Genomic DNA, 25,856 nt, shown 5'->3' on the forward strand with positions numbered 1-25,856 from the left:
CCAGCATGGCCAACAGTCATGGATGATAGGAACTGTAGTCCCAATATCATTTTGATGGCTCCAGGTTGTCTGAAACCCTGGAGAGCAGCTGCCAGTCAATGTAAACATTACTGAGCTAGATGGACAATAGTTTGACTTGGTACAAGGCAGCTTCCTGTGGTGCTTCCAACTACTCGGCCATCGGTTAATTCAGTAGAAATATGTTTTATGTTGTAATCTGTTTCATTGAAGAGAAACTTCCTAACAGTAAGAACTGTTTGAAAGGGAAACAGGAGGTGGTGGGCTCCTCTTCACTGTCTGCAATGCTGAAAGTGAATTTTGCCAGGGATGCTGCAGATGCTGCACAAGGCAGAGATCTATATGACATCCAAGGTCTCTCCCAAGCTGTCATACTAATGGTACAGTCCTCAACATGTATACTCAGAAGCAAGTCCTACTGAATTCATGGAGCTTTCTCTCAGCTAAGTAGGCATAATATTGCAGCCTTATTCTGTGATCCTAAGTCTATGTGCTAAGTTTTACTGAATTTATTGGGCATATTTTTAAGATCAAGTCACAAGACAGGCAAGACAAATGTAACTCTGACACAATTAGTAAAAGAAGAAAAGCAACAAATAGGACAGAAGAGACCAAAAACTGTTTTTATTCAAATTTTATACCAAAGCAGACAGAAAACTATTTACAGTGGACTTCAGTGGAAGCAGACAGGTGAATTTTTTAGAATGGACTTCAGTGGAAGCAGAGTAAAAGGGAAAGGGCTTGCTGCTTGAGCTGCTCTCCAAGGCTTTTGTGAGCTACCAGTGTCTTCCATCTTGTCTCATAAAATGGGGAGGGAAAGGCTTTTGTGGAATGAGTGGGAGGCTCAGTATAGAGGCAGAAAGTGTGGTTGGGAGGGAGATAAAGTAAAAGAGAAAATTAAGGATGCTTCCAGACAATAGCTCATAAAATAGGCACAGTGCCAACTCCAGAAGAGGTACTTCCTATTCCAAACATTTGGTGCCATGATGGTACTGCCATTGTTGTGCCACCCAGACTGCCTCTAGTCCATTTGGACAGACAGTGATTGGAATGAAAATCCACATGCTGTACATCTGATGCTCAGAAGCAGCTTCATCTGGAAGCACCTTTAGTGGAAAACGAAGCAACGCTGAAGCACTGAACGCAAATAGCAAGCAATGAATGCAAACAATAGGTTGGCACAGATTATAAGCAACTGGTTATAAAGATGCTGGAAAGAAAGAGCAAAGAGATATAGCAGCAGATGGGCTCTGACACATGGGAGTTGGGAACTTACATGCTAGCATGCTAGCAGACTCTAGATGCCCAGAGCAAAGGAATGGGCAAAAAGTATACTCTGGTCCATTGGTGGACTACAGGCCACTTTCTGATGGTTCGTGTACTGTGGCTCTCCAGGTGATGTTGAACTCCAACTGCCATCAGTCCAGCTAGCCTGGCCAATAATAAAGGGTGATGAGACTTGTAGTCCAACCATGTCAGGAGACCCACAGGTTCCCCTACCCCTGTTATAAAGAATGCTGGACTAGCTTGCTCCTAGTGTGCTCCACCCAAGCACTTCTTATATTCTCAGGAAAGACTGCATACTCAGGATTTCCACCATTTCACAATAGTGGAAAGATTCTGAGTATGCACACTCTGTGAATTTGGGGTGAGGGGACATTGGAAATCCTTGGGGATGGTAGTACATCAGTCCTCTCATGGTGTAGTCAAAATGCAATACTTTGCTGTCTTCAGGTTGTGATACTTTCCCCTTTTGATGGACTAGATGGGCTTTGGGATCTACCTATGGTCCACTGCAACCACAAATATTCTTTCCCCCCCTTACATGGCTACTGTTAACTAAAGTTCTGAACATGCTGCTCCCTCCAGCGGGGGTACTAACCTCCTCCTAGGTGAACTGTACTTCCTGGATCATTTGAAGTTGTACAGTGATGAAGCAACATTCACATGTTAGCACTGTCTTTGGGAATGGGTCTCTGGTATGACGAGTTTGAGAAGTGCTCAGGGGCTGTAGTTAAACTGTCCCCGCCCTGGGTAAGCTTACCACTCAAAAGATTTAAAGGGAACAAGTCAAACTATTTGCACAAAATAACAACTAATCTCTTAAATGCTGTTCTTCACACTGTTGTTTAACACAAACGGCTGGTTTTTAATAACTAGAGGGTAGGTTGTTGTTGTTGTTGTTGTTGTGTGTGTTTTAATGGTAAGTATGCAAGCTTTTGCTTCTGAAATTAGTTAACGGCCCCAAAAAGGTATGATTCCTGCTGTAGCAGATAAGAGAGATGCTGTAAACTAGGGAGCTATTGCCCTACCTATTTATTGTTAATTAAACCAGGGAGCACAACAATGTATTAAAGTGAGTCAATTAATTAAGCACAGTCTCTTAAATCACAGAAGAAAATTCTGTTAGGCTTCCAGGAGAAAAGTGCCAGTCCACTGTTAATTGAGCAGAACGAACCTGAGCATCCACAACAGAGGAGGGAAGGGAAGAAAGCAGGAAGGTAAATGAAGGGAAGGGGAAAGGGGGGAGGGATGCCACTGAAACCTGCCCAATGGGAAATGAGTCACACCTGCTCCAATGACTTCTTCAATCTTCACGAAAGACACATCAATTTCCTTGGCAAACTCACGAACAGCTTCATTGGGGTCCTCATACGTAAAAGGGTCAATGTAGATCTTCATTCCTGGGGATCCTTCTCATTTTAGAGAAGAGCGGAAGAGAGAGAAAAAATCATATTCATCTCCGGGAAAAGGGATCAACAGCACGTCTCCCCCTAAACCTTCCTTCCTTGCCTATCTGTACAATCAGCTCCCCTATTCACTTGCTCTCTTGTTTCATTCTTCCTCTTATATTTCTCTCCGCTTCCCCTGTATTATCTTTTCTCCTTGAAATGTGTAACGTATTAGTTATAACTGGCAGATTGGGAGCAGGCCATGGGTTGCACCCAGAAAGTGGGTGCACACTGTTATTTATTGAAGCAGTACCAAATCCATTAGCAGGAGAGTCAAGGAAAGAACTGCAGGTAGAGATCAATATTTATCAATCTGACACCTTTCCTGCGTCTGTCTGTCTGGAAGGGTTATACCAGGTGGCTGTGCTATAGCAGTGAATGGAGGGCAAAAATAAAGATAAAAATCAAAGAGAATAGCAGCAAGCTGAGAGAATAAATGAATGAAGAGGAGGAGGAGGAGGGGAGGGAGAAATGGAAGAAAGAAGGAAATCGCTTTGGGAAAAGTTGTCTCAGAAATGAAAAAGAAGAAAGGAAAGAAAAATCAAGAGGATTCAATCACAGTGAAAATCATCACGGTGTCCCTTCTGAAAGAGGAGGCGTATACAGATGAAGGACTTAAGAGAGTGCAGAAAGTCATTTATTCAGCTTTTTGACATTCTAGGAGCTTTCCAGTTGATTCAGATTGACCACCTCTGTAGCCTGGTGTTAAATGCCTCCTTGCAAGCCCTCTCTTGTTCAGGCTGAACATTCAACCCGCTAGAGGGAAGTTACAAACCAACACTAGTTTGCTGTTTTTATGGGAAAGATGGCAGCAGGTTTACGATGCTGCTGTTCATGCATAATTTAAGCCATTTTTATTTACCCAACATACCTTTGATAGTTTTGTGGCTGCTACTAAAATGACAGAATGCAGCAATTACAAACGAGTGAGCATCCTAATGATAAAATACAGCCTCCATAATAAATATTCTTGGGGGTTTGCTTTAGCTTTCAAAAAGCGTCACATGGCCCCTTGCAGCAGGCTGCCAAATCTCTACCAGACATGACTGGGAACTTGTAGGCTGCTGCAGGGAGTTTGGGAGGTTGCCGGCAGGAGTTAACTTTGGTAGAAACCTCATTATTTCACTCATTAAATTTTAAGAGAGATCTCATACGCAGGAACACAAATCGCATTGGTGGAGGCATTTCCTCCCATCTGGTGCACATTAAATCGTGGAACCCGTGAATCTAACAAAGGCTAGTCAAGTTGCTGTTTTGAGATTACATTGCAAACTTGAACGCTGGAAAAAAAACAATCACTTTCACCCATTACAAAGGCAACCGATGTATTTCTTGTTTGCGGCCAGGTGCTAGTAAAGAGAAGTGAGAGCTCTACCACCTCCCGAACTGCGGCTTAGTCCTCTCAAGCCTTTTATGCCATTCACCTGTCAAATTACCTGGCCTGTAGGATCCAAAAAGGTGTTGCTGCAGCTATGAGGCCCAGCAGGCTGAAGCTGAAAATCCCAGTCTTCCGAACGTGAAAATGGGCTTCCCAAGTAGTGAAAGTCACCTGAGCTAAACATGGCATGCATTACATCACACCACCCTTTGCCAACCTGGTGCTCTCCAGAAAATTGCCCTTCCATTTCTTCTTCAACTCTCTCTTTGTAGTGTACACTATTTTCAGAGAAGTGGCTAACCTAAGATTTGTCATATGCTTTTGACCAAAATGAATCACTATATTTAACACCTGAAAAGATTGCCAGAGATACTCTGGGTGATCGCAGCAGGCAATCCTTGGAATGCACTGCACAGTTATCTTGTTTTCACTGGAAAAATAGTAATCCTCTTTTATTCTGGGCAATGGCACTAAAGTCAGCGCCACTGCTGTGACTCTCCTATTCCCTACTCTCACCTGCCCCTTTCTCTTTCCATCCTATTATTAACTTTTGTTCTAGCATCTCATCTCTCCCAGGATTTGCTCCTCACCTTTTTATGTTTGGCAATCAGTCAGAGAGCAAACACTCTCCACCTCTTCTCAGCTTAGGACTGCAGTTTAAATGTCTATATAATTAATCCAATCCCATTCAAGCATTATTCGTTTACCACATATTTAACGTAAGTAGCAGCCGTAAGCCCTATGAAACATGAAGATCCAGGTCTAGAATATCCCAGGACTGCAGAAGAGTCACAAACTTTGAAATCTGTTGTGGCATTTCCAGACTCCAGAGTTTCTATGAGTCTTGAGAATTCAGAGTGCCTGACACTCACAAGTCACATAGGAACAGGGCAGAATGTCCATTCCCCACCAACTGCTGGTTGCTACTCATCCGGATGGTGTGCCACGTCTAATAGAAGCAGCAAAGGTGGCACAGGACACAACACCTAGTGAAATACCAAACCCTTACAATAGTTCATCTCTCTTCCTCACAGTACAATTCTTTCACTTACAGCTTAGTAGTAAAGCACTAAATCTGCCAAAGGGAAAGCTGCAGCTTACAGGAAGGCAGCCTTAGGCACACACTGGGCCAAAACTCTATCCTTCCATTACTGATGGCAAAACCTGCGATGAAGTCATCCATGCTTTGCCCAGTTCATAAATCTTTTTACAGCTTCATCACATACATTTTTACTGTTCCATAAATCCTTTTACAAGTGCAGCTGATGCTCTAGCAGGATTACAAAGGAATTTACAAGATCATAACCAAGGCTGGCTTACAGATTAGAAAAGCAAAACAAACATATAACACAGAAGGATCAAGTTGGGGACGCAATGACCTTGGACTTAGTACTACCCACTCGGCCAGTGTAAAATTGCTTCTAAACGTCCAGGAGAAAGGTATCCATGCTGCTGACAAACACGTCTGTACTCATAAAAAGTCTGAGGAAATCTGCCAGAGTTTGGAACCAGCCTAAGGATAAAGGCAGTCTGACATATTTGGAACAACATCTTTGGAAGTCCAAAGTACAGTACAAAGACCAAATCCAACCATAGGGCTATCAATAAAAGCTTTATGATTCGTCTACTCAAAGATGGCAAGTAGAACAGTGTATATTCCTAGTTGACAGGAGCTGTTTGGTTTTCTTGCTGAGAATTAGCAACCTCTCTGTTCTGCCTAAAGAAGAGGACTTTTCTGCACAGGTGTGTGTGTGTGTGTGTGCGCGCGTGCGCGTGCGCGTGCGCGTGCGCGCGCACACAAACACACACACACACCACTTACAAGCAATAGACTCAAGTGACCGCATACACACACAGCACTGGGAAATAATTAAATAGTTCAATTCAAACCCAGAAATGGCAGGAGAGAGCTACAGAGTCCTCGTGGCTCACAGAGGGACACTCTCCAGATTCCGAAGAAGATGTCAGTGAGGGTGAAGGAAACCCCATAGAGACCAGAGGTGCAGCAGAGCTCTGCTTAGGCTGTTTAGCCTCCCCATCTAACAGCTGGTGTGTGGGGTCACGCAGCAGCTGTAGCTGCTTTCCGATGCATCCTCCAGCCTTCTGCTGGCCCCAGAGTTTCAATTCTAGTTGTGGATATTTTTGGATCCAGCATTTTGGTATGGATTGAAGTGAGAGGGCACAGAGGGCGTTTAAAGGGTGTTTAGAGGTGCTCCCCACTTTAGTTTCACTGAAGCATGCAGCTGGGGAGAATGCCTGTATCTCAAAGTTCTGCATTTTTTTCTGCACCACCAGCAGATGGCAAGCTAGTGAAAGATGCATCTCTCTAATTTTGTGTTTCAGGGTTTTCAAGGGCACACACTCTGCATCTTGCATGGATACTTACCAAAACAATAACTGAGATGATAAATCCAGTGGAATCACCTGGCTATGAGACTTATGCACAGTATTAGCATGGGCACACAGCTCTTGCCAGCACACAAAATGGATCATGAATTTTTGGAAATTACCTTTAAGATGTAGGAGAGCTTTATCAACAGCTTTAGCCAAAATAGCTAAATGGAACCTCCACATATAGAGGTAATGTACCTATGTATATAAATACCAGATGCTGATGATAACAACAAGGGAGGTCTTCATGTCTAGCTTGTGACCATGGGAAGCATCTGGTCAGTCTCTGTTAAAAACAGAATGCAAAACTAGATGGACCTTGCTCTGCTCCAGAAAGCAATTATTGTCTTCTTAACTTCTTACTTGTAGAACAAGATACTGATACTCTGCAAGCAGGCACATGGAAGAGACTGGCTTGCCAACTGAGGCTGCCTCATTTGTGTTTGGCTGCTTATTGCATCTAGGTCATTTAAATGCCAGCACTCCAACACGCAGAAAATGGTTTGAAGAGTTAAGTAGACAGACTAACCTAGATGTTTCATTTGGGAAGAAAGATATACACTGTAAGGATTTCTGTTTTACTGTTGCAGTGACAGACTATAGCACTGGCTCTGCAGTGTGCCGAAACAGAATTGAAAACGTTGCTTGTTACCTTGTACCCTTTTTTATCTACATCAGCCAAGTAGAGGGGCTGTAGGGAGTGCTCTTACTAGAGCTTTGCGGGGGACTTTTCTATGCACTCTGGTTTCCGTCTTGGCGTTCCATGGTGCCAGAAGCAGTTTAGTCATGCTGGCCACATGACCCGGAAAGCTGCCTGTGGACAAATGCCGGCTCCCTCGGCCTGAAAGCAAGATGAGCACCGCAACCCCAGAGTCGCCTTTGACTGGACTTAACTGTCCAGGAGTCCTTTACCTTTACCTTTGCTGAGGGACACTTTCTCCCCACCACAAACATAAAGAAATGGTCCTGACCTGTGGATTCTTCCAAGACCTGGGATTTTAAAAGAAAATGTTTTATTTGCTCTCTTTCTCCATTATCTAGCCTGCTATCATTAGCAAAATGCCTTCTTTTGGGAAACCTTAAATGACCTCTTATGTGCATATTTTCATATTCATGTGAGAATGATCTCTGGCCACCCCAAGCCATTCTCCAGACCTTGGATTCTCTGGGCTCTCTTGGCCATTACTTCCTCACTTAACCTTCCCACTCAGCAGTGTGGAATTAGGAGAGTATCCTGTTCACATAGCTTTCATTACTAGTCACTGTGGCTTTGTTAACATGCTTTCCCCATCCATCCATCCATCCCTCCCTATACTCAGAATTTATGGATGCTATTCCAAGCAGCGCTAAGGAGATCACTCCATCAGCACAAACATTTTTACTTGCCTGATGGAAAGATCTCCCATCTCCTCCTGCTGCATGCTCTTCTGGGTGTTCTCTCACCCCTCTTTGGGCTGGTAGGAGAGCATGAAAGCACACAGGGGGAGGAGAAGAGGGAAGCCCCATTGTGCTAGCATGCTAGGTAAAGGTAAAAAGGTAAAGGACCCCTGGATGGTTAAGTCCAGTCAAAGGCGACTATAGGGTTGCAGCACTCATCTTGCTTTCAGGCCGAGGGAGCCGGTGTTTGTCCACAGACAGCTTTCCGAGTCATGTGGCCAGCATGACTAAACCACTTCTGGTGCAACAGAATGCCATGACGGAAACCAAAGCGCATGGAAATGCTGCTTACCTTCCCACCACAGCAGTACCTATTTATCTACTTTCGAACTGCTAAGTTGGCAGGAGCTGGGACAGAGCAATGGGAGCTCACCCCATTGTGAGGATTTGAAATGCTGACCTTCTGATTGGTAAGCCCAAGAGGCTCAGTGGTTTAGACCACAGCGCCACCCGCACTCAAATTCCAGGAACAGTCTTTTATTTTGTGCAGTGCAGGCCTTGCCCAGAGGTTGCCAAAAGCGCATAATCTGAAATGTGTGCAGTCTTCAAGGCACTATCAGCGGTCACCTGGGATATGCACTGTTACCAATGAGCTGCTACTCAGATTTGGCATCCAGGTGGGAGCTTTTTCCAAAAGAGGCAGGAGAGCTTTGAAAATAAAGAAGGAAATGCATTGGCGGGATTGATTCAAGGCATGGCACCCCACAGATCAATGCAGGAAAACATACCTGCAGAAACCTTTGTTTTGTCTCAGAAGGAACGAGTTGATCTGCTGCCTATTAATAACTTTTAAAATTTCTGCACAGAGGAGGCCAGAATTTATGTGCTGCCTTACCTACATATTTTTGCCTTGTTTTATGCCAGCTGTCTCAAATTTGTCCTGATGGGCTGCCCTTACAATGTTCCTGCCACTGAGCTGTGTGCTTGCTTTTGCCTTATACGAAATAATTCTTTCCATTAAAAAAAATAAATGCTGTCAGACAGAGAGACAAAGTGCTGTTTCGGGGGAAATGTCAGCAGTGGGAACACATCAGAGGACCAAGGGCATAGGGAGAAGTACTGTAATGGCTCAGGGAACAAGGCTTTAGCTAATGGGCATTAAAAAGTGCAGAAATGCCGCAAAAGAGAATCATGGCAGTAGGGAAGAGGCGTATCATGTATACAAACAGTCCAGCGGTGTTTGAGGAGTGGTAAATATGTTTGCTCAAAGATTTGCTGGCTACAAGGGTACAAAGGTCATGCTGAAGAAGCTCCTGCAGAGCCCAGAAAGTAAAAATCCATCCGAATGTCATGACACAGAAAACTAACTTGCTGAACAAAGACACAGCAAACAGCAACCATGGGGATGTGTGCATTTTTATATCAAAAAGGGAAGTTTCTACCTGTATTGCAAAAACAACACTAAGACAGGAAGGGCAATCTGCTCAAGCGCTGGGTCAACTTTTTTCTATTCATCTACATCTCAGTAAATGTGGTCCAAACCTAGGCCTACTTCTCCAACATTACACATTCCTACTCACATTCAAAAATGCACATAGAAATAAGCCAGAAATCCATGTCTTTCTAGCATCATATATATGTGTACTTTGAATACAGTTCTAGAAGCTTTGAGAAGTACTGGCCTCACACTTATTTATTTATTTGGAATGGTATGTGTGTTCCATACTTCCTCCAAAGAGCCCAAAACAGGGTAAGTAGATTGCCCTAGAATGACTTTTGGAAAATTTCTCACCCCCTGGAGAAATTAAGTGAATTCCTCTCCCCATAATTTCTCTGCCCACAAATATGATGGAAAATTTTGAGAGGCAATTTGCACAGAGCTGTAATTTTTAGATTATCTTGCAACCGGGTATGATGGGAATCCAAGAACATTTGGGGAGGCCGCATGTTCCCCATCTATATTATCTTTCCCCCACCAGCTCTAAGGGTCACTGTTCTATAAATGGGACCCTCAAAGGTGTCAGACTCGCAGAGCTAAGTTCCAAACACTTTCATATTTACATTTATAGGTATATTGATTTATTAGCATAAGTAGCCTACAGGTATTTATATAACATATATTGTCCCTTACTGCTTAGTAAAAAAAAAAAAAGAAAAAAAAATCAGTTGTGGCCGATAAATGCTATTTGTGCTCAGTAATTTCAGATATACCAGCATGTTTGTTAGAAAGTTGATATAATAGTGTAACTTTATACTTATGTTTTTGAGTTATGCTTTTTTGGCAGTTTTCACAATCTTCTGTATAGTCTAGTATACTGACATATATTTTGTACTGAAGTAAACATTTTAGGTAATCCGATCACACGTTTCTTTAAGGGGTATTACACATTAGCGGGAAAATATGGATAGTTACTGTATCCTGATTCACTGTTGCCGAGCTTAGAAACTTTCTGTGCAAAGGATCCCATCATCCATATTCACATTGGTCTCATTAAATAGCTTTAAAATTATTTAAACCTATTAGGCTTCAGCACTGAGCTCTCTTGGCCTCTGTTTTCAGCTTAATTATCTTCCCTTAAGGATAAAAAGTGATCCAGAGACATTTTGTCCAAAAGTTAAAATTAAGAAAATCTCAGGGATATACAACAAAGCATCTGAAGGTCAGGAAGTACAAGAGCAACTACAAATTTAGCAGGAAACCTTAATTCCACCTTTTGCAGTACGCTCTTGGTTAATCTTTAATTCCATGGCTGCATGTTCATGATCCGTCCATTTGAATTATAATGAGTACATTCTCCCCAAGAATTTAGGCTCACATTTTCCTTTTAAAGAAAGAGAAAGTCTGGGAGGCTTCTCTCCTAAAGTGCAAATTGGATTTTAGCTGCTCCCAATTTGGTTTTCTTCCCCCTATCTCATTTCCTGCTTTGGCTGTGGTTTACATAGGTATTGCTGCTGGCTGTAATCTGAAGAGCCCTAAAGAGCTGTGTGCATTTGTGTTGGAGATTTCCCCTGAAACACCTGGGAACTGTCGAATATAATTGTTTGCAGCTGGTTCTGCATGCACAGCAAACACGTAAAGTATGTGTAGGTGCGGGTGGAGAAGTGTCGATGGACAGTGATTACTCACTGGCCAAGATTGCTGCCTTGCTATTTTATTATCCTATTAACTTTCCTAATACAGGTTATAAAGGCTCATTTGCTGCCTTTCAGGAGAGCTCCGTTTGCATTCTGGGAAGGATCTGGATATGATCTGTTTACTAAACAGCTGATGAAAAGCCATATGCCTATATTTCACTGTGACTAATCAATCTATGCATTTCAAAAGGAGGAAGTTGGAAAAAACAGGCACTTTATAGAATTGGGGGGGGGGGGAGTGTTTGTTTATCAATTCCCTCCAAGACCTTGCCTTTGCTCATCAATCTAACTATAGCAAGCAAAAAGGCAGTTGCTCTTTACAGTAATCTGTGACAAACTCCCATTTCTGCTGAGCCGAGGTCTATGTGTAGGCCTCTCTCCTAGGACTCATGTGTAAAAGGGCTGATGACAAGCGCATACTACAAGTAACTGGCTGACAAACAAGTGCTGCATACATCTCAGCTTCTCATTTTTTCTTAATAATAATAATAATAATAATAATTTATTATTTATACCCCGCCCATCTGGCTGGGCCTCCCCAGCCACTCTGGGCGGCTTCCAAAAGAATATTAAAATACTATGATACATCAAACATTAAAAGCATCCCTAAACAGGGCTGCCTTCAGATGTCTTCTAAAAGTCTGGTAGTTGTTGTTCTCTTTGACATCTGGTGGGAGGGCATTCCACAGGGAGGGCGCCACTACCGAGAAGGCCCTCTGCCTGGTTCCCTGTAACTTGACTTCTCGCAGTGAGGGAACCGCCAGAAGGCCCTCGGTGCTGGACCTCAGTGTCCGGGTAGAATGATGGGGGTGGAGACGCTCCTTCAGGTATACTGGACCGAGGCCGTTTAGGGCTTTAAAGGTCAGCACCAACACTTTGAATTGTGCTCGGAAACGTACTGGGAGCCAATGTAGGTCTTTCAAGACCGGTGTTATATGGTTTCGGCGGCCGCTCCCTGTCACCAGTCTGGCTGCTGCGTTCTGGATTAGTTGTAGTTTCCGGGTCACCTTCAAAGGTAGCCCCACGTAGAGTGCATTGCAGTAGTCCAAGCGGGAGATAACCAGAGCATGCACCACTCTGGCGAGGCAGTCCACAGGCAGATAGGGTCTCAGCCTGCGTACCAGATGGAGCTGGTACACAGCTGCCCTGGACACGGATTTAACTTGTGCCTCCATGGACAGCTGTGAGTCCAAAATGACTCCCAGGCTGCACACCTGGTCCTTCAGGGGCACAGGTACCCCATTCAGGACCAGGGAGTCCTCCACACCTGCCCGCCTCCTGTCCCCCAGAAACAGTACTTCTGTCTTGTCAGGATTCAATCTCAATCTGTTAGCCGCCATCCATCCTCCAACCGCCTCCAGACACTCACACAGGACTGTCACCGCCTTCACTGGTTCTGATTTGAAAGAGAGGTAGAGCTGGGTATCATCCGCATACTGATGAACACCCAGCCCAAACCCCCTGATGATCTCTCCCAGCGGCTGCATGTAGATGTTGAAAAGCATGGGGGAGAGGACAGAACCCTGAGGCACCCCACAAGTGAGAGCCCAGGGGTCTGAACACTCATCCCCCACCACCACTTTCTGAACACGGCCCAGGAGGAAGGAGCGGAACCACTGTATGACAGTGCCCCCAGCTCCCAGCCCCTCAAGACGGTCCAGGAGGATGTTATGGTCGATGGTATCAAACGCCGCTGAGAGATCCAGCAGAACCAGGAAACAGCTCTCACCTTTGTCCCTGGCCCGCCGGAGATCATCAACCAGTGCGACCAAGGCAGTTTCAGTCCCATGATGAGGCCTGAATCCCGACTGGAAGGGATCCAAATGGTCCGCTTCTTCCAGGCGTGCCTGGAGTTGTTCAGCAACCACTCGCTCAATCACCTTGCCCAAGAATGGAAGATTTGAGACTGGGCGATAGTTGGCCATCGTGGCCGCATCTAAAGATGGTTTTTTAAGAAGTGGTTTGATAACCGCCTCTTTCAGTGGGTCTGGGAAGGCTCCCTCACGGAGGGAAGCATTCACCACCTCACGAAGCCCATCACCCAGTCCTTCCCGGCTAGCTTTTATAAGCCAGGATGGGCAAGGATCAAGGAGACAGGTGGTTGGTTTCACTCGTCCAAGCAGCCTGTCCACATCCTCGGTGGTAACAGATTGGAATTGATCCCATGCAATTTGACTAGACAGGACTCTAGCACTCTCCCGCCCCGGCCCTGCTCCCACGGTGGCGTCTACCTCTTCCCGAATCTGAGCGACTTTATCTGCAAAAAACTTTGCAAAATCATTGCAGGAGATCATGTGGCCCGTACTGGGCCCCGATGTAGCAGGTGGTTCCGCTAAATTGCGGACCACCTGAAAAAGTCTCCTGCTGCTGTTTTCTGCAGATGCAATAGAGGCGGCGAAGAAAGTTTTCTTCGCCGTCGCTACCGCCACTTGGTAGGCTCGACATTGAGCTCTAACCTGTGTCCGGTCAGCTTCAGAATGAGTTATCCGCCACCGGCGCTCTAGCCGTCTCAACGATTGTTTCATTGCCCTCAGATCCGTGGAAAACCACGGGGCTCTCCGGGCTCCATGCAATCGGAGAGGGCGCTTCGGAGCCAAACAGTCAATAGCCCTGGTTAACTCCACATTCCAGCGGGCCACCAGGGAATCAACTGAAAGGCCATCAACATGGGATAAAGCATCCCCTACCACTCTCTGGAAACCATTTGGATCCATTAAGTGGCGGGGGCGGACCATCCGAATCGGTCCCACCTCCCTGCAGAGGGGAAGGGTCGCGGAGAAGTCCAGTTGCACCAGGAAGTGATCTGACCATGGCACTTCTTTTGTTTCACTTTTAGTTAGTGTCAGATCACCAACATCCGTAGAGGTAAACACCAGGTCCAAGGCATGTCCGCGGCTATGGGTTGGGCCAAACTTATTCAGGGACAGCCCCATGGAGGCCATGCTTTCCACGAAGTCCCGAGCGGCCCCTTGTAAGGTCGTGTCGGCATGGATATTAAAATCCCCTAGGACAACCAAACTAGGCGTCTCCAGGAGAACATCCGCCACGACCTGAAGCAGCTCGGGCAGGGAATCCTTGGTGCAGCGGGGAGGTCGGTACACCAAAAGGAATCCTGTACTGCCCCTATTGCCCAACTTCCAGAACATGCACTCAGAAAACTGGGTCTTCCCAATAGGACGCCTGGTGCAAACTAATGACTTCCTAAAAATCACTGCAACCCCCCCTCCCCGCCCACAAGGCCTGGGTTGCTGTGCGTAAGAGAAACCTGGTGGACAAGCAGCGGCAAGAACAGGCCCATCTGCTTCATTCAACCAAGTCTCTGTTACACATGCCAGGTCAAATCCTCCATCCATGATCAGGTCATGGATGGCAGTGGTCTTATGAATCATTGACCTGGCATTGCACAGCAGCACCTTCAGGTCATGTGGGTATCCCTTGCTGATTCTAGTATCCATCTGGTCAGGACCAGACCTGGAGGCAGGGATAGTCCTCAGACAACGACTAAACCTGCCTTCTCTGTAATGACATGGTCTGGTCTTAGCGTAACTCCTCCTCCTACCCGAGATCACTGAGATCGGTTGTCCCAACGCATCCCCCCCTGTGGAACATGCCGCAGCCATTTTGTTGGCTGGGACCCACTCCCCGGCAGCCCTGACCCCTCCCCTTAAAAACAAAGTAAGGCATTAAAACAATGAAAACAAAACAAAAAAGAAACCCCAAAAAACAATACAAATAAAAAACTGTAAAAATTACAATCCATCAAAATCAAACAAATTCCCAACTAAACATCCATCCCAGCCCCACCCCACCCCTGCATATACAATAATAATAATCACAATAATAATAATAATAAAGAAATAAAAAGGAAAAGGAAAATTTTAAAACATTTTAAAAGGAACTCTGCACCCCTCCGGATCCCCCTGGGCCGCAGCAGCAGTGACAGCAATCGTCCCTGTGAGGCCTGTCAGGCCCCGCCCCGGGCCAGATGGTGAGTGGCAGGAGGAGCAGGGCCCTCAGACACCCAACAGGAGAGTCCTCCTGGGCAGCAGAGCACAGCAGTCCTTATGGGCCTTCAGGCCCCGCCCCGGGCCAGATGGTGAGTGGCAGGAGGAGCAGGGCCCTCAGACACCCAGCAGGAGAGTCCTCCTGGGCAGCAGAGTCCAGCAGTCCTTATGGGCCTGTCAGGCCCCGCCCCGGGCCAGATGGTGAGTGGCAGGAGGAGCAGGGCCCTCAGACACCCAGCAGGAGAGTCCTCCTGGGCAGCAGAGTCCAGCAGTCCTTATGGGCCTTCAGGCCCCGCCCCGGGCCAGATGGTGAGTGGCAGGAAGGAGCAGGGCCCTCAGACACCCAACAGGAGAGTCCTCCTGGGCAGCAGAGTCCAGCAGTCCTTATGGGCCTGTCAGGCCCCGCCCCGGGCCAGATGGTGAGTGGCAGGAGGAGCAGGGCCCTCAGACACCCAGCAGGAGAGTCCTCCTGGGCAGCAGAGTCCAGCAGTCCTTATGGGCCTTAAGGCCCCGCCCCGGGCCAGATGGTGAGTGGCAGGAGGAGCAGGGCCCTCAGACACCCAGCAGGAGAGTCCTCCTGGGCAGCAGAGCACAGCAGTCCTTATGGGCCTGTCAGGCCCCGCCCCGGGCCAGATGGTGAGTGGCAGGAGGAGCAGGGCCCTCAGACACCCAGCAGGAGAGTCCTCCTGGGCAGCAGAGTCCAGCAGTCCTTATGGGCCTTCAGGCCCCGCCCCGGGCCAGATGGTGAGTGGCAGGAGGAGCAGGGCCCTCAGACACCCAGCAGGAGAGTCCTCCTGGGCAGCAGAGTCCAGCAGTCCTTATGGGCCTTCAGGCCCCGCCCCGGGCCAGATGGTGAGTGGCAGGAGGAGCAGGGCCCTCAGACACCCAACAGGAGAGTCCTCCTGGGCAGCAGAGCACAGCAGTCCTTATGGGCCTTCAGGCCCCGCCCCGGGCCAGATGGTGAGTGGCAGGAGGAGCAGGGCCCTCAGACACCCAGCAGGAGAGTCCTCCTGGGCAGCAGAGTCCAGCAGTCCTTATGGGCCTTCAGGCCCCGCCCCGGGCCAGATGGTGAGTGGCAGGAGGAGCAGGGCCCTCAGACACCCAGCAGGAGAGTCCTCCTGGGCAGCAGAGTCCAGCAGTCCTTATGGGCCTTCAGGCCCCGCCCCGGGCCAGATGGTGAGTGGCAGGAGGAGCAGGGCCCTCAGACACCCAACAGGAGAGTCCTCCTGGGCAGCAGAGCACAGCAGTCCTTATGGGCCTTCAGGCCCCGCCCCGGGCCAGATGGTGAGTGGCAGGAGGAGCAGGGCCCTCAGACACCCAACAGGATTCGTAAAAAATAATGGCAGAACCTGTTTCAACATCTGACTAAACAAAAGCCAGGAGGCACAAAGGCTGAGGATTTCTTCCACTGCTTTTTGAAGCCTTACATTCTCCCTGTTTCCTTGCTGCCTTTTTAAAAATTTGCTCTGCAGAGTATCTCTGAAGAAAATCCCCACTTTCATACAAGCTTAAACATCTTCCAGGAAAACGCTTGTTCTCGCTTTAAGTTTTCTGCCAATATATGCCTTGAAATGATCCCTGCTCCCCTCCTTAGTTATATCAGTACTGTCCATCTCTCTTGCTATTCCTTCCACATGACTTTCACTCTCAGCTTTATCTTACTTCCAAGTTAGACCACAATGCTTAAAGATGCCTTTAAAGTGTAGGTATTTTTTTAAAAAATGTATTTTGTTGTTGAATTTTGATATATAACGTAGTAAACTGCCTTGGGGTGAATTTTATTATCAAAAGGTGGTGAATAAATTTAGGAAACAAATGAATCTAATTGACATTTCTCAATCCTGCCCCAATGAAAAACAGTTACGGAGCTGTCCACACTTTCCTGGCTTCTCCCGCCACTCACCTCGACCAGTGCTGTAGTGTTGTAACTTATCACTGTATACTGCCTCTTTGCTGTAAGCTCGCTTCCTAGGAAAATGAAAAAGAAGATGCCATTCAGTCAGTGCCCAAGGCTATAAAGACAGACCAGTTTGTCCTTATTCATTGTACTTTTGTGGCCAAATATGGAATTAACATATCAGGACTGGCTCAAGGACTGGAGCTGCCTGAGGCGAGGGACAAAATCGCACCACATCCTTTCCATGTGTGTGACCAGACAGACAATTGAATCTTACTTTAACACTGGTGACACTGCAGCAGCCCCCAAAGCACCTGAGAGCAGTAGGACAGCTTTGGGGGCACAGCTCTGTCCTCCAACACTTCATCGCCAGTCCCCATCACCCGGCATCTGTCACCAGAGGCAACCTCCCTAATAGTCAGAGTTGGCCCCGCAAACTGCAAATTGAGTTTTCTACCAGAAACTCCTCAGGAAGAGTGTATTTTGGTAGGCCTGTGTGCATCAAGCTCAGGACCAGTAATGGAAAGCAACAGGCATTTGGAAAGGAGCTTTCTCAGGGAAAGTGCCATTAAATGCAGAGACCTATGTAGCTCGTGTTGTTGTTGTTTAAATCTGGCACCTTTGTAAGAGAATACCTGCGAGATTCTGCCCTGTGTGCAAGTGTGTCTTAGCAATAGAACATTTGCCCCTTTAAAGAAGGTGTGCTTAAGCTACGCAAACCAAATATCCATTAGCACCTACACCGCGCTTCTTATGTAACCATTACAGATCAATTGTTAGCTCCTTGATTCCATTATCCAGCGCTGCCCTGCAGTAAATGTGTGTGTTTCCACAATCTCCTTCAGGAAGATTCAGCCTTTGGAATGAAAGCAAAATTTATAATGTGGCAAATGGTACCTGCTGCAAACAATTGAAATGGCCACTAAGGAGACAATAAAGACGACCCCTGCTGCTGCAGACCCGGCAATCAATGGCAGTTGTTCTCTCAGTTCTGACTTGTAGTCATCTGGAAAAGAAAATACATTTGTAACATTCTTGCCTGCTCATACAATCCTTTGCTGCTAATAGCAAATCTCTATTATTTATTTACCTCCTTTGTATGCCACCATTTCTACCAGGAATTCGGGATGGGTTACATAGGTGATCCAAAGAAGCACAGATCCTGGTTGAAGACCCCTGGAATCCCATGCATGACAGGGATTGTAACAAAGCTAACTGGCAAGAGCCAGCTTTTGCCCTTTCTATATTAGAAGGGCTCTCAGATCCTGAACTCTACAGTTGGCAAGTTGAGTGTTGAGGGCTATGGAAGACAAGCACTTAATAACGGCTCAGTTCACATGGAACACCAAATCATTTTTCGTACTACAAGAAAAAGCCTGGAAGGAGCCTTAGACATTTATATTTTTTCTTCCATCTCCATACTTCCCTTGCAGACTCAGAGAACCTAATTACTTTTTAGTGGTTGTTGTTTTGCAAACCTTAGTTAACTATTACATTGGAACATGCAAACTTTGGCTTATGTTTGCCCTGCAACCCAGGACCTAATCCAGGGAAATGATACCCTTTGCAGTGCCTTCTGGCTTTCTCAATAAGTTGATCAGATAGGAAGAACTTTTTATTTGTTCAGTCCTTACCACAGTGGGCCTGCACATCAATTAACATTTTTATTTTTATTAAAATTATTGTTCATCTTCTGATAATTCTTTCTCTAAGTCCTATCAGCTTAGAATGAATTCACACAAATGGAAATATTTCACACTTCCTTTTAATTTTCTTCCTCTCGTTTTGCAGCTAATTACTGGTAACCTGTTTTATCTCCTGCTTGATGCTTAAATCCTGTGCAAAATCTCATTTAACAATCAATTATTATTTAATAACATACAATATCCATTCTTGCTGTATTTCAATTAGCTGCTTCTATTTCAGACACAGCATTCTCCTTGTCTGCCTAATTGTAAGTATTGGAGAAAATCATTTTTTAAAATGCCCATCAGTTATGTGCTGTGTGTATGTGCTCCCCATACCCTTCCCCAATTAAAACTTCTGGACACTAGACAAGGAGGCATTTGTAGCAAAAGTGACTTTGCTTGACTTTGAAAGAACCTCTTAAAAGTGTTCCATGGAGGGAGCCACCTGAATGGGTGTGTGTGTGCTTGCTGATCATTAGCTATGCTGAGAATATATTACTGAAAAGAGTATATTTTGTTATAAGCAAAGTAAAATTTGTCTAACCAGGCATCATCAAAAAGTCTCATATATATGTGTCTCCCCTGAGGTTTGAGCTAGAACTTGAACAATTCTTCAAAATATAATTAACCAAAACAAGTTGGTTTTTCAATCTTTAGGTTCTGAGAAAATTAATTGTGCACATTTAAAACTGAACCTTGTCCACTTCTGAGGATATAGAAATTATGATACAGTCAAGACTTTTGTGCTTGACGCACTAAGGGAATCACACGTGTGCTTAAGCTGTGTATATACAGAAGTGAATTGCTGGTTCAGTGACACATGTCAACACCCTTCATGTCAGTGTGTATATCTTTCAAACCAATTTGTTTCCCTAACAGATTACAGTTTTAGTATGAACTTCGGATGTACAGTTTAAAAATGCAATGGCCAACCCATTCTTAGTGACTAACTATGTGAGATGCTTTAATCCTGATGAACCGAGAGTGGCTGTCAATTGTAGACAAATCTTGAACACTAATACTTATTTAGTATGGTAATAATAGAAAACAGGACCATAGAACTTTATCACAGTTCCTAATCATGTGGAGGGTTCTATTTGCATCCAAATGACTGCAAGGTGGATAATCCTCTTCAGGTCTTCCCTGCTCAGCACAGAAACAGAGAGGTAGGGCTGGCACACATGGGGACATTGTGGGTGGGGCCTGCCCCATGCCTCCTGATTGGGTTAATTTCCTGTTTATGTGCCATATCTGCACAAGGCTGTGGTCATGAGCTTATCTGTTTACAGTTCATTCTAAAGAAAGCAACTCTAAGTTTTCAAATCCCTGCATTCTAATTCTTGCAGGCTATTGGGGCCAAAGTAGTGGCGATGTTTGACACAACATATACAGAAAACCCTCAGTGGTAGAGAAAGATGATGCCTCTGGTCTGATTCCACAGTGGTGGCAAGTGCCAAGGAAGAGACTTTGCCTACACTTGGAGAGCTAATCTTTATCACAGAGTTCTTCCAATTATGCACAATTTTCTCTGGACTTCTTCTAAGCCTGCTTTTTGGAGGAAGGTCCCATACATTTTCTAGTGCAGCGAGAGAAAGGACTGGCCACCAGAGTAAATTCAAAAGTGCATATGTATATCTCTCTTTTATGTACTCTTAATTGGCTGCTTGTTGGTAGAGTGTTGGGCTATCATGCTTAAGTAAATAGATTTAATCTTACCAACCTTAAACTAATGTACACAGGCCTGTCTCTGTTTCTTCTGAAATCCAAAAATGAACTTGTGACTGTTGCCCTTAGACCTTCGAAGGTGGTGCAGTGTTATACAATCAAAGGATATTGGCAAATACAGTCAGGCTCTTAACGATCACATTCAGTTTATTTCTCAACTTCCTATAACTTCAAACAAAATCTACTAATTCTATTATAACGCCACAGGTGCTTATTTCCTAGAACTACAGATTTACATGTTGGGTGTGAATAATGAAGGATAGTACACCACACCACACTCATGTATAAATCCTATATTATGCAGAATACTACCCACTGCTGGATACAGAATACTGGGCCACTACTCTGACCAACAGAGGCCAATCTGATCCCTCCCTAGCTTGCATGCAAACACTGAAAACCCATTCATATGCAGTTGGGCGGGGAATCACTTACATGGTCAGGGTAAAAACAGAGATAAGAGATTTCAGTCAGATTAATCCTCCAGCTGGCAATTAATCAAACATCTCTCTAAATCACCAGTCTCTCTCCACACTGCCCCACTGGGAGGCAAGGGTTTGGAGAGACAAGTTGATTTAATCCAATTATAGCTTACAGGCTCGACAGAGTGCAACCTCCTTCCCTCTGTTCCTTTCTCAGTTCCCTCCCTGCTCCCCCCTCCTTTTTTGTCACACTTACCATCCGTTAAGGTTTGGAAGCACATTTTTCCACTGTATTTCCCATAGCCAGCCACTGTCCGAGCCCGAACTTGTACCACATACACCATCCCTGGTCGCAGCCCATCAATCCGTGCCGTGTTGGTCTGGCTCTTCGCCATGGAGGAATTGTACTCATTGTGGTCCTTCAGGGAACAGGAAATAGAAAAGAGAAACATATGAGTAAAAGTTATATTTTGGGGATCTTATTTCCAAGGTGTACTTTTGTGCCAATGGCTTCTTAAAGTTAAGATGGCAACAACAAGCAACATCAAACATCTTCCTTGTATTACTCCCTCAACAGGGCCAAGGAACAACATGCAACCACTGACATTTGGCAAGCTTCCTGTTAGGCTCGGTGCATGGTGGGTTGATGATGTTGATGACTGTTTTGTAATCACAGCTACATATTGACTTCCACTGACCCCTTTTCAATAACAATGGTGTGACGCACCATTTACACGTAATCAAAAAGGCAGATTCACTCCATTCACTCCATTAAAAAATGATGAAATGAACATACAGTGGTACCTCGGGTTACAAACACTTCAGGTTACAAACTCCACTAACCCAGAAGTAGTACCTCGGGTTGTGAACTTTGCCCCAGGATGAGAATGGAAATTGCATGCCCAGGGTGTGGCGGCAGCAAGAAGCCCCATTAGAATCATAGAGTTGGAAGAGACCACAAGGGCCATCAAGTCCAACCGCCTGCCAAGCAGGAAACACCATCAGAGCACTCCTGACATATGGTTGTGAAGCCTCTGCTTAAAGACCTCCAAAGAAGGAGACTCCACCACACTCCTTGGCAACAAATTCCACTGTCGAACAGCTCTTACTGTCAGGAAGTTCTTCCTAATGTTTAGGTGGAATCTTTTTTCTTGTAGTTTGGAACCATTGCTCCGTGTCCGCTTCTCTGGAGCAGCAGAAAACAACCTTTCTCCCTCCTCTATGTGACATCCTTTTATATATTTGAACATGGCTATCATATCACCCCTTAACCTCCTCTTCTCCAGGCTAAACATGCCCAGCTCCCTTAGCCGTTCCTCATAAGGCATCGTTTCCAGGCCTTTGACCATTTTGGTTGCCTTCCTCTGGACACGTTCCAGTTTGTCAGTGTCCTTCTTGAACTGTGGTGCCCAGAACTGGACACAGTACTCCAGGTGAGGTCTGACCAGAGCAGAATACAGTGGCACTATTACTTCCCTTGATCTAGATGCAATACTCCTATTGATGCAGCCCAGAATTGCATTGGCAATTTTTAGCTGCCGCGTCACACTGTTGGCTCATGTCAAGTTTGTGGTCAACCAAGACTCCTAGATCCTTTTCACATGTACTGCTCTCAAGCCAGGTGTCACCCATCTTGTATTTGTGCCTCTCATTTTTTTTGCCCAAGTGCAATACTTTACATTTCTCCCTGTTAAAATTAATCTTGTTTGTTTTGGCCCAGTTCTCTAATCTGGCAAGGTTGTTTTGAAGTGTGATCCTGTCCTCTGGGGTGTTAGCCACCCCTCCCAGTTTGGTGTCATCTGCAAAAGCGCACCTCACATTAAGAACGATTTTGGGTTAAGAACGGACCTCCAGAATGAATTAAGTTTGTAACCCGAGGTACCACTGTACCTGTATGTGTAGGGGGTTCACAGACTTTTAAAACAAACAAACAAACAAACAAACAAACAAACAAACAAACAAACAAACAGACCTCACCAAATAGTGAAGGCTTATAGGGGAGCGAGTTACAGCACAGATCACTGATTCTATCACAAAAGGCAGCAAAGAGGTACCTGCAACAGTTGGGCAATCCAGTAGTGGACAGTGTGGTGGAGCAGCACCACTCACTTGACCTCTGGTCAGTGGCATCACTGCTACTTCTTGGGAGGTGGAGGAGGGAGGAGGCCACAATGCAAGCACACTGGCAGGAGCCCCAGATTGACTGTGCTGGTGCATTTCTACTGTGCCAACTTCAGTACCACCTGGACTTCCCTTCACTAAACAGCAGTGATGTTACAGATAGGTAGCCGTGTTGGTCTGCCATGGTCAAAACAAAATAAAAAAATTCCTTCCAGTAGCACCTTAAAGACCAACTGAGTTAGTTCTAGGTATGAGCTTTCGTGTGCATGCACACTTCTTCAGATACACAGAATGTATATACATTCTGATACATTCAGATACATTCTGATACATTCAGATACATTCTTCAGAGTGTATCTGAAGAAGTGTGCATGCACACGAAAGCTCATACCTAGAACTAACTCAGTTGGTCTTTAAGGTGCTACTGGAAGGAATTTTTTTATTTTGTTTTCAGCAGTGATGTGACAGAGACCAGGCAAATGACAGCACCACACCACACCGTTTGCTACTGATGTAACCAAATTCCCCACTTCTTGGGAAAGGTACAGTATACTGCACAGTGAATGCATTTTCACTGTGCAACTTGGAGTGAAGGTGATTTGCTGGGTAAAAATATGGGTAATATTTATTGTACAAAAAGTTGGAGAGGCTTTCCATTCTTAGTACCCACTATACAGTTCTTAATCTAGCTAGCCTACCATCTCCCCCAAATGGGCAGCGATTGCAGCTGAATTTACACATGCATGTTCCTCACTTGCAGGAATATAAATATGAAGTGGTAACTTGTATATGCAAAACAACCATCAACAATCAAACACAGAACAAACTCAAACTCAACCCTTTACAGACTATGCAGACTATGCAGTGCACACACTGCATCAAGCATTGTATTTCTGAGCAATTTGACATGTACGTGCAAATGAAAGTCTGTGACTCCTATTGATATATGATAACTAAAATAGGAGATTTGGAATAAAAATTGAATATCAGAATTCAAACACAACTGTTGTATTCTAAATATATTTCTATTAAATCAATGGACTCTATGTTTTTCCTCATCCAAAAGTGATGGCATGACCTATAATATAACATATGATACTATAATATATGATTTGGCTTTAGGCTTTTATCAAGCCTTGCTGAAAACTTGTGACTCAAAATCACAGCTTTAGCATTTCATCAAATTCTCCTTCCAGTCCCTGCTTTTTTGCCCCAGCTCTGCTGTGGTGTGCGTGGGATGGTGTAGATGAGATTCCAGTTTAACAGCCCACTCCAATGTACTCACACACTGGGTTGGTCTGTGAAGTGCGCATCAGGCACAGAGAGCCGTCACTATCCATTGTTTCTGTGACAATGGGGCCTGAAGAAAGAATGCAACTCTATCCAATTTCGTGGCCTGGAGATTGTCATATGCTATTTCTTACACTTCACTTCCCAGATATTCATTTGACAGATAGAAAACTGAAGGTGAAAATCAGTAAGTTGCCCAAGGCTACCATAGTGCCCAGTGCTTGAATTTGGGACTCCCTGGTGTCCAATTCCAATTTGCTTAGGGTGGTGAGATGGAAAAAGAGGACAAGTCTCTGGCACTTTAATAGTTGTGTAGAAGAGGGAATTTCAGCAGGTGTAGTTGATGCGACAAGTGCAGCTGCATGTCCTCTTTTTCATCTGACCACCCTGTGTTCAGCTTGACACTCAATTATCAAGACTCTATGTAGCTATAGCATATCCTCAGTTTTGAATCCAAATCATGAAACTCATTTGCCCTGTCTCCCTTTTTCTTCTGGACTACTTCACTTCCCTCTGAGCAGTCAGATACTTAGGCAGGAGGGTCTAATACAAACATGGGAACTTGTTGAGGTCCAAAGCTGCCGGCACCTCCCATTTCAGGTAGACCTGTACTCATAAACAATACCATGCATGGTCTGTACAGTAGCACCGCAATTGACAAGTGCTTCCTGACAATCTGGCATTTGATATCATTCACTGTACCTCAGGGACTCATGGGCAGAGCAGGTTCTTAGTCCAATCTGCAGCAATCTGTGCTGGGTTACATCTATCCAACTTTTACAAGGTAATAAAACAAGAGTCATCTCTGGGATATGAGGGGCTTGAGAGGCAGAGGACTTCAGGAGGATAATACAGGCACAGGAGAGTGGCACAGAGTTGGCAAAGCACTCACTATACATCGTCAAGTCTAGCTCAGTGTGCAGACTGTCACTCCTAGCAAGCTATTAGTCACTTGAAACAATGATATTTCAATAACATGAGGCAATGAAACAAGTGTACACAGCAAGCAAGCAGAAATCAACGGGGAGTCCCTGCTTTCAGTTAACTATTATTTTCAAGATTTTCTGCAGCAGTGGGGCTGAATGGTTTAGTGACGCTTGGGACAGGAATTCCTTCTCTGCCGCTGCTTTATGGTTCAGGCAAGCAACAGGCAACAGAAGCTGAGCTAAGCGGGGTACATTTGATTTAATATGGGTAGGACTGGAGCCATAGTGAGAATGTAAAGATTGGACATGGAGAAGTTCCTAGTAAGCTGTGAAGTAATGTACTAAAGCAACTGTGTCCCGTGAACTCTTTTCAGGCCGGTGGTACAAAGCCTGTAAGGAGATAGTCCACAGGTGGGAGTGTTGTATGTACAGAAAGAGTTTGTATTGACAATATGATTAGAACCAATTGCAGCTAAGTGAATCTGTCTATTTTAGTTTCTCATACATTCCCCCCCCCCCAATCTTAAATTCCATTCTCCACGTTTCTGCCTGAATTTGTGATTTGTCATTTTTTTTTTACTTTTAAATATGTATTTTAATATACAATTATCCCCAATATACACATTTTGGTACACATTTCTTGGTTGGAGATCTGCATCACAAAATTTGGAGAAGTGTGCGTGCCAATGGATTGCTGAATTTTGCTTTGTGTGTTGTTTTAGAAAGTGCAAATTAAGTAGTTTTGCATTCAA

The 25,856-nt window shown here is 45.1% G+C and overlaps 1 protein-coding gene across 12 annotated transcripts in view; it reads right to left on the reverse strand.

The window, feature by feature from the left end:
• The window catches only part of EPHB1 (EPH receptor B1), a 355,934-nt gene that overhangs the window by 39,548 nt on the left and 290,530 nt on the right, over window positions 1-25,856 (reverse strand). For 11 of the 12 annotated variants that reach the window (XR_014157203.1, XR_014157204.1, XR_014157205.1 and 8 more), the window contains 4 exons: window positions 21,024-21,186; window positions 17,830-17,938; window positions 16,939-17,003; window positions 2,589-2,711 (listed from right to left, as the gene is read on the reverse strand). Coding sequence is in view for 5 of the 12 variants with exons in the window: in XM_081864477.1 (XP_081720603.1) it covers window positions 2,589-2,711; window positions 16,939-17,003; window positions 17,830-17,938; window positions 21,024-21,186 (460 nt within the window). In the remaining 7 variants the exon portion in view is untranslated. The remainder of the gene's footprint in view (window positions 1-2,588; window positions 2,712-16,938; window positions 17,004-17,829; window positions 17,939-21,023; window positions 21,187-25,856) is intronic. The other variant, XM_081864478.1, reaches the window with a different exon arrangement.

This window comes from Podarcis erhardii (assembly GCF_964252035.2).
Source record: "Podarcis erhardii genome assembly, chromosome: 5".
In the NCBI taxonomy this organism is placed as follows: Eukaryota; Metazoa; Chordata; class Lepidosauria; order Squamata; family Lacertidae; genus Podarcis; species Podarcis erhardii.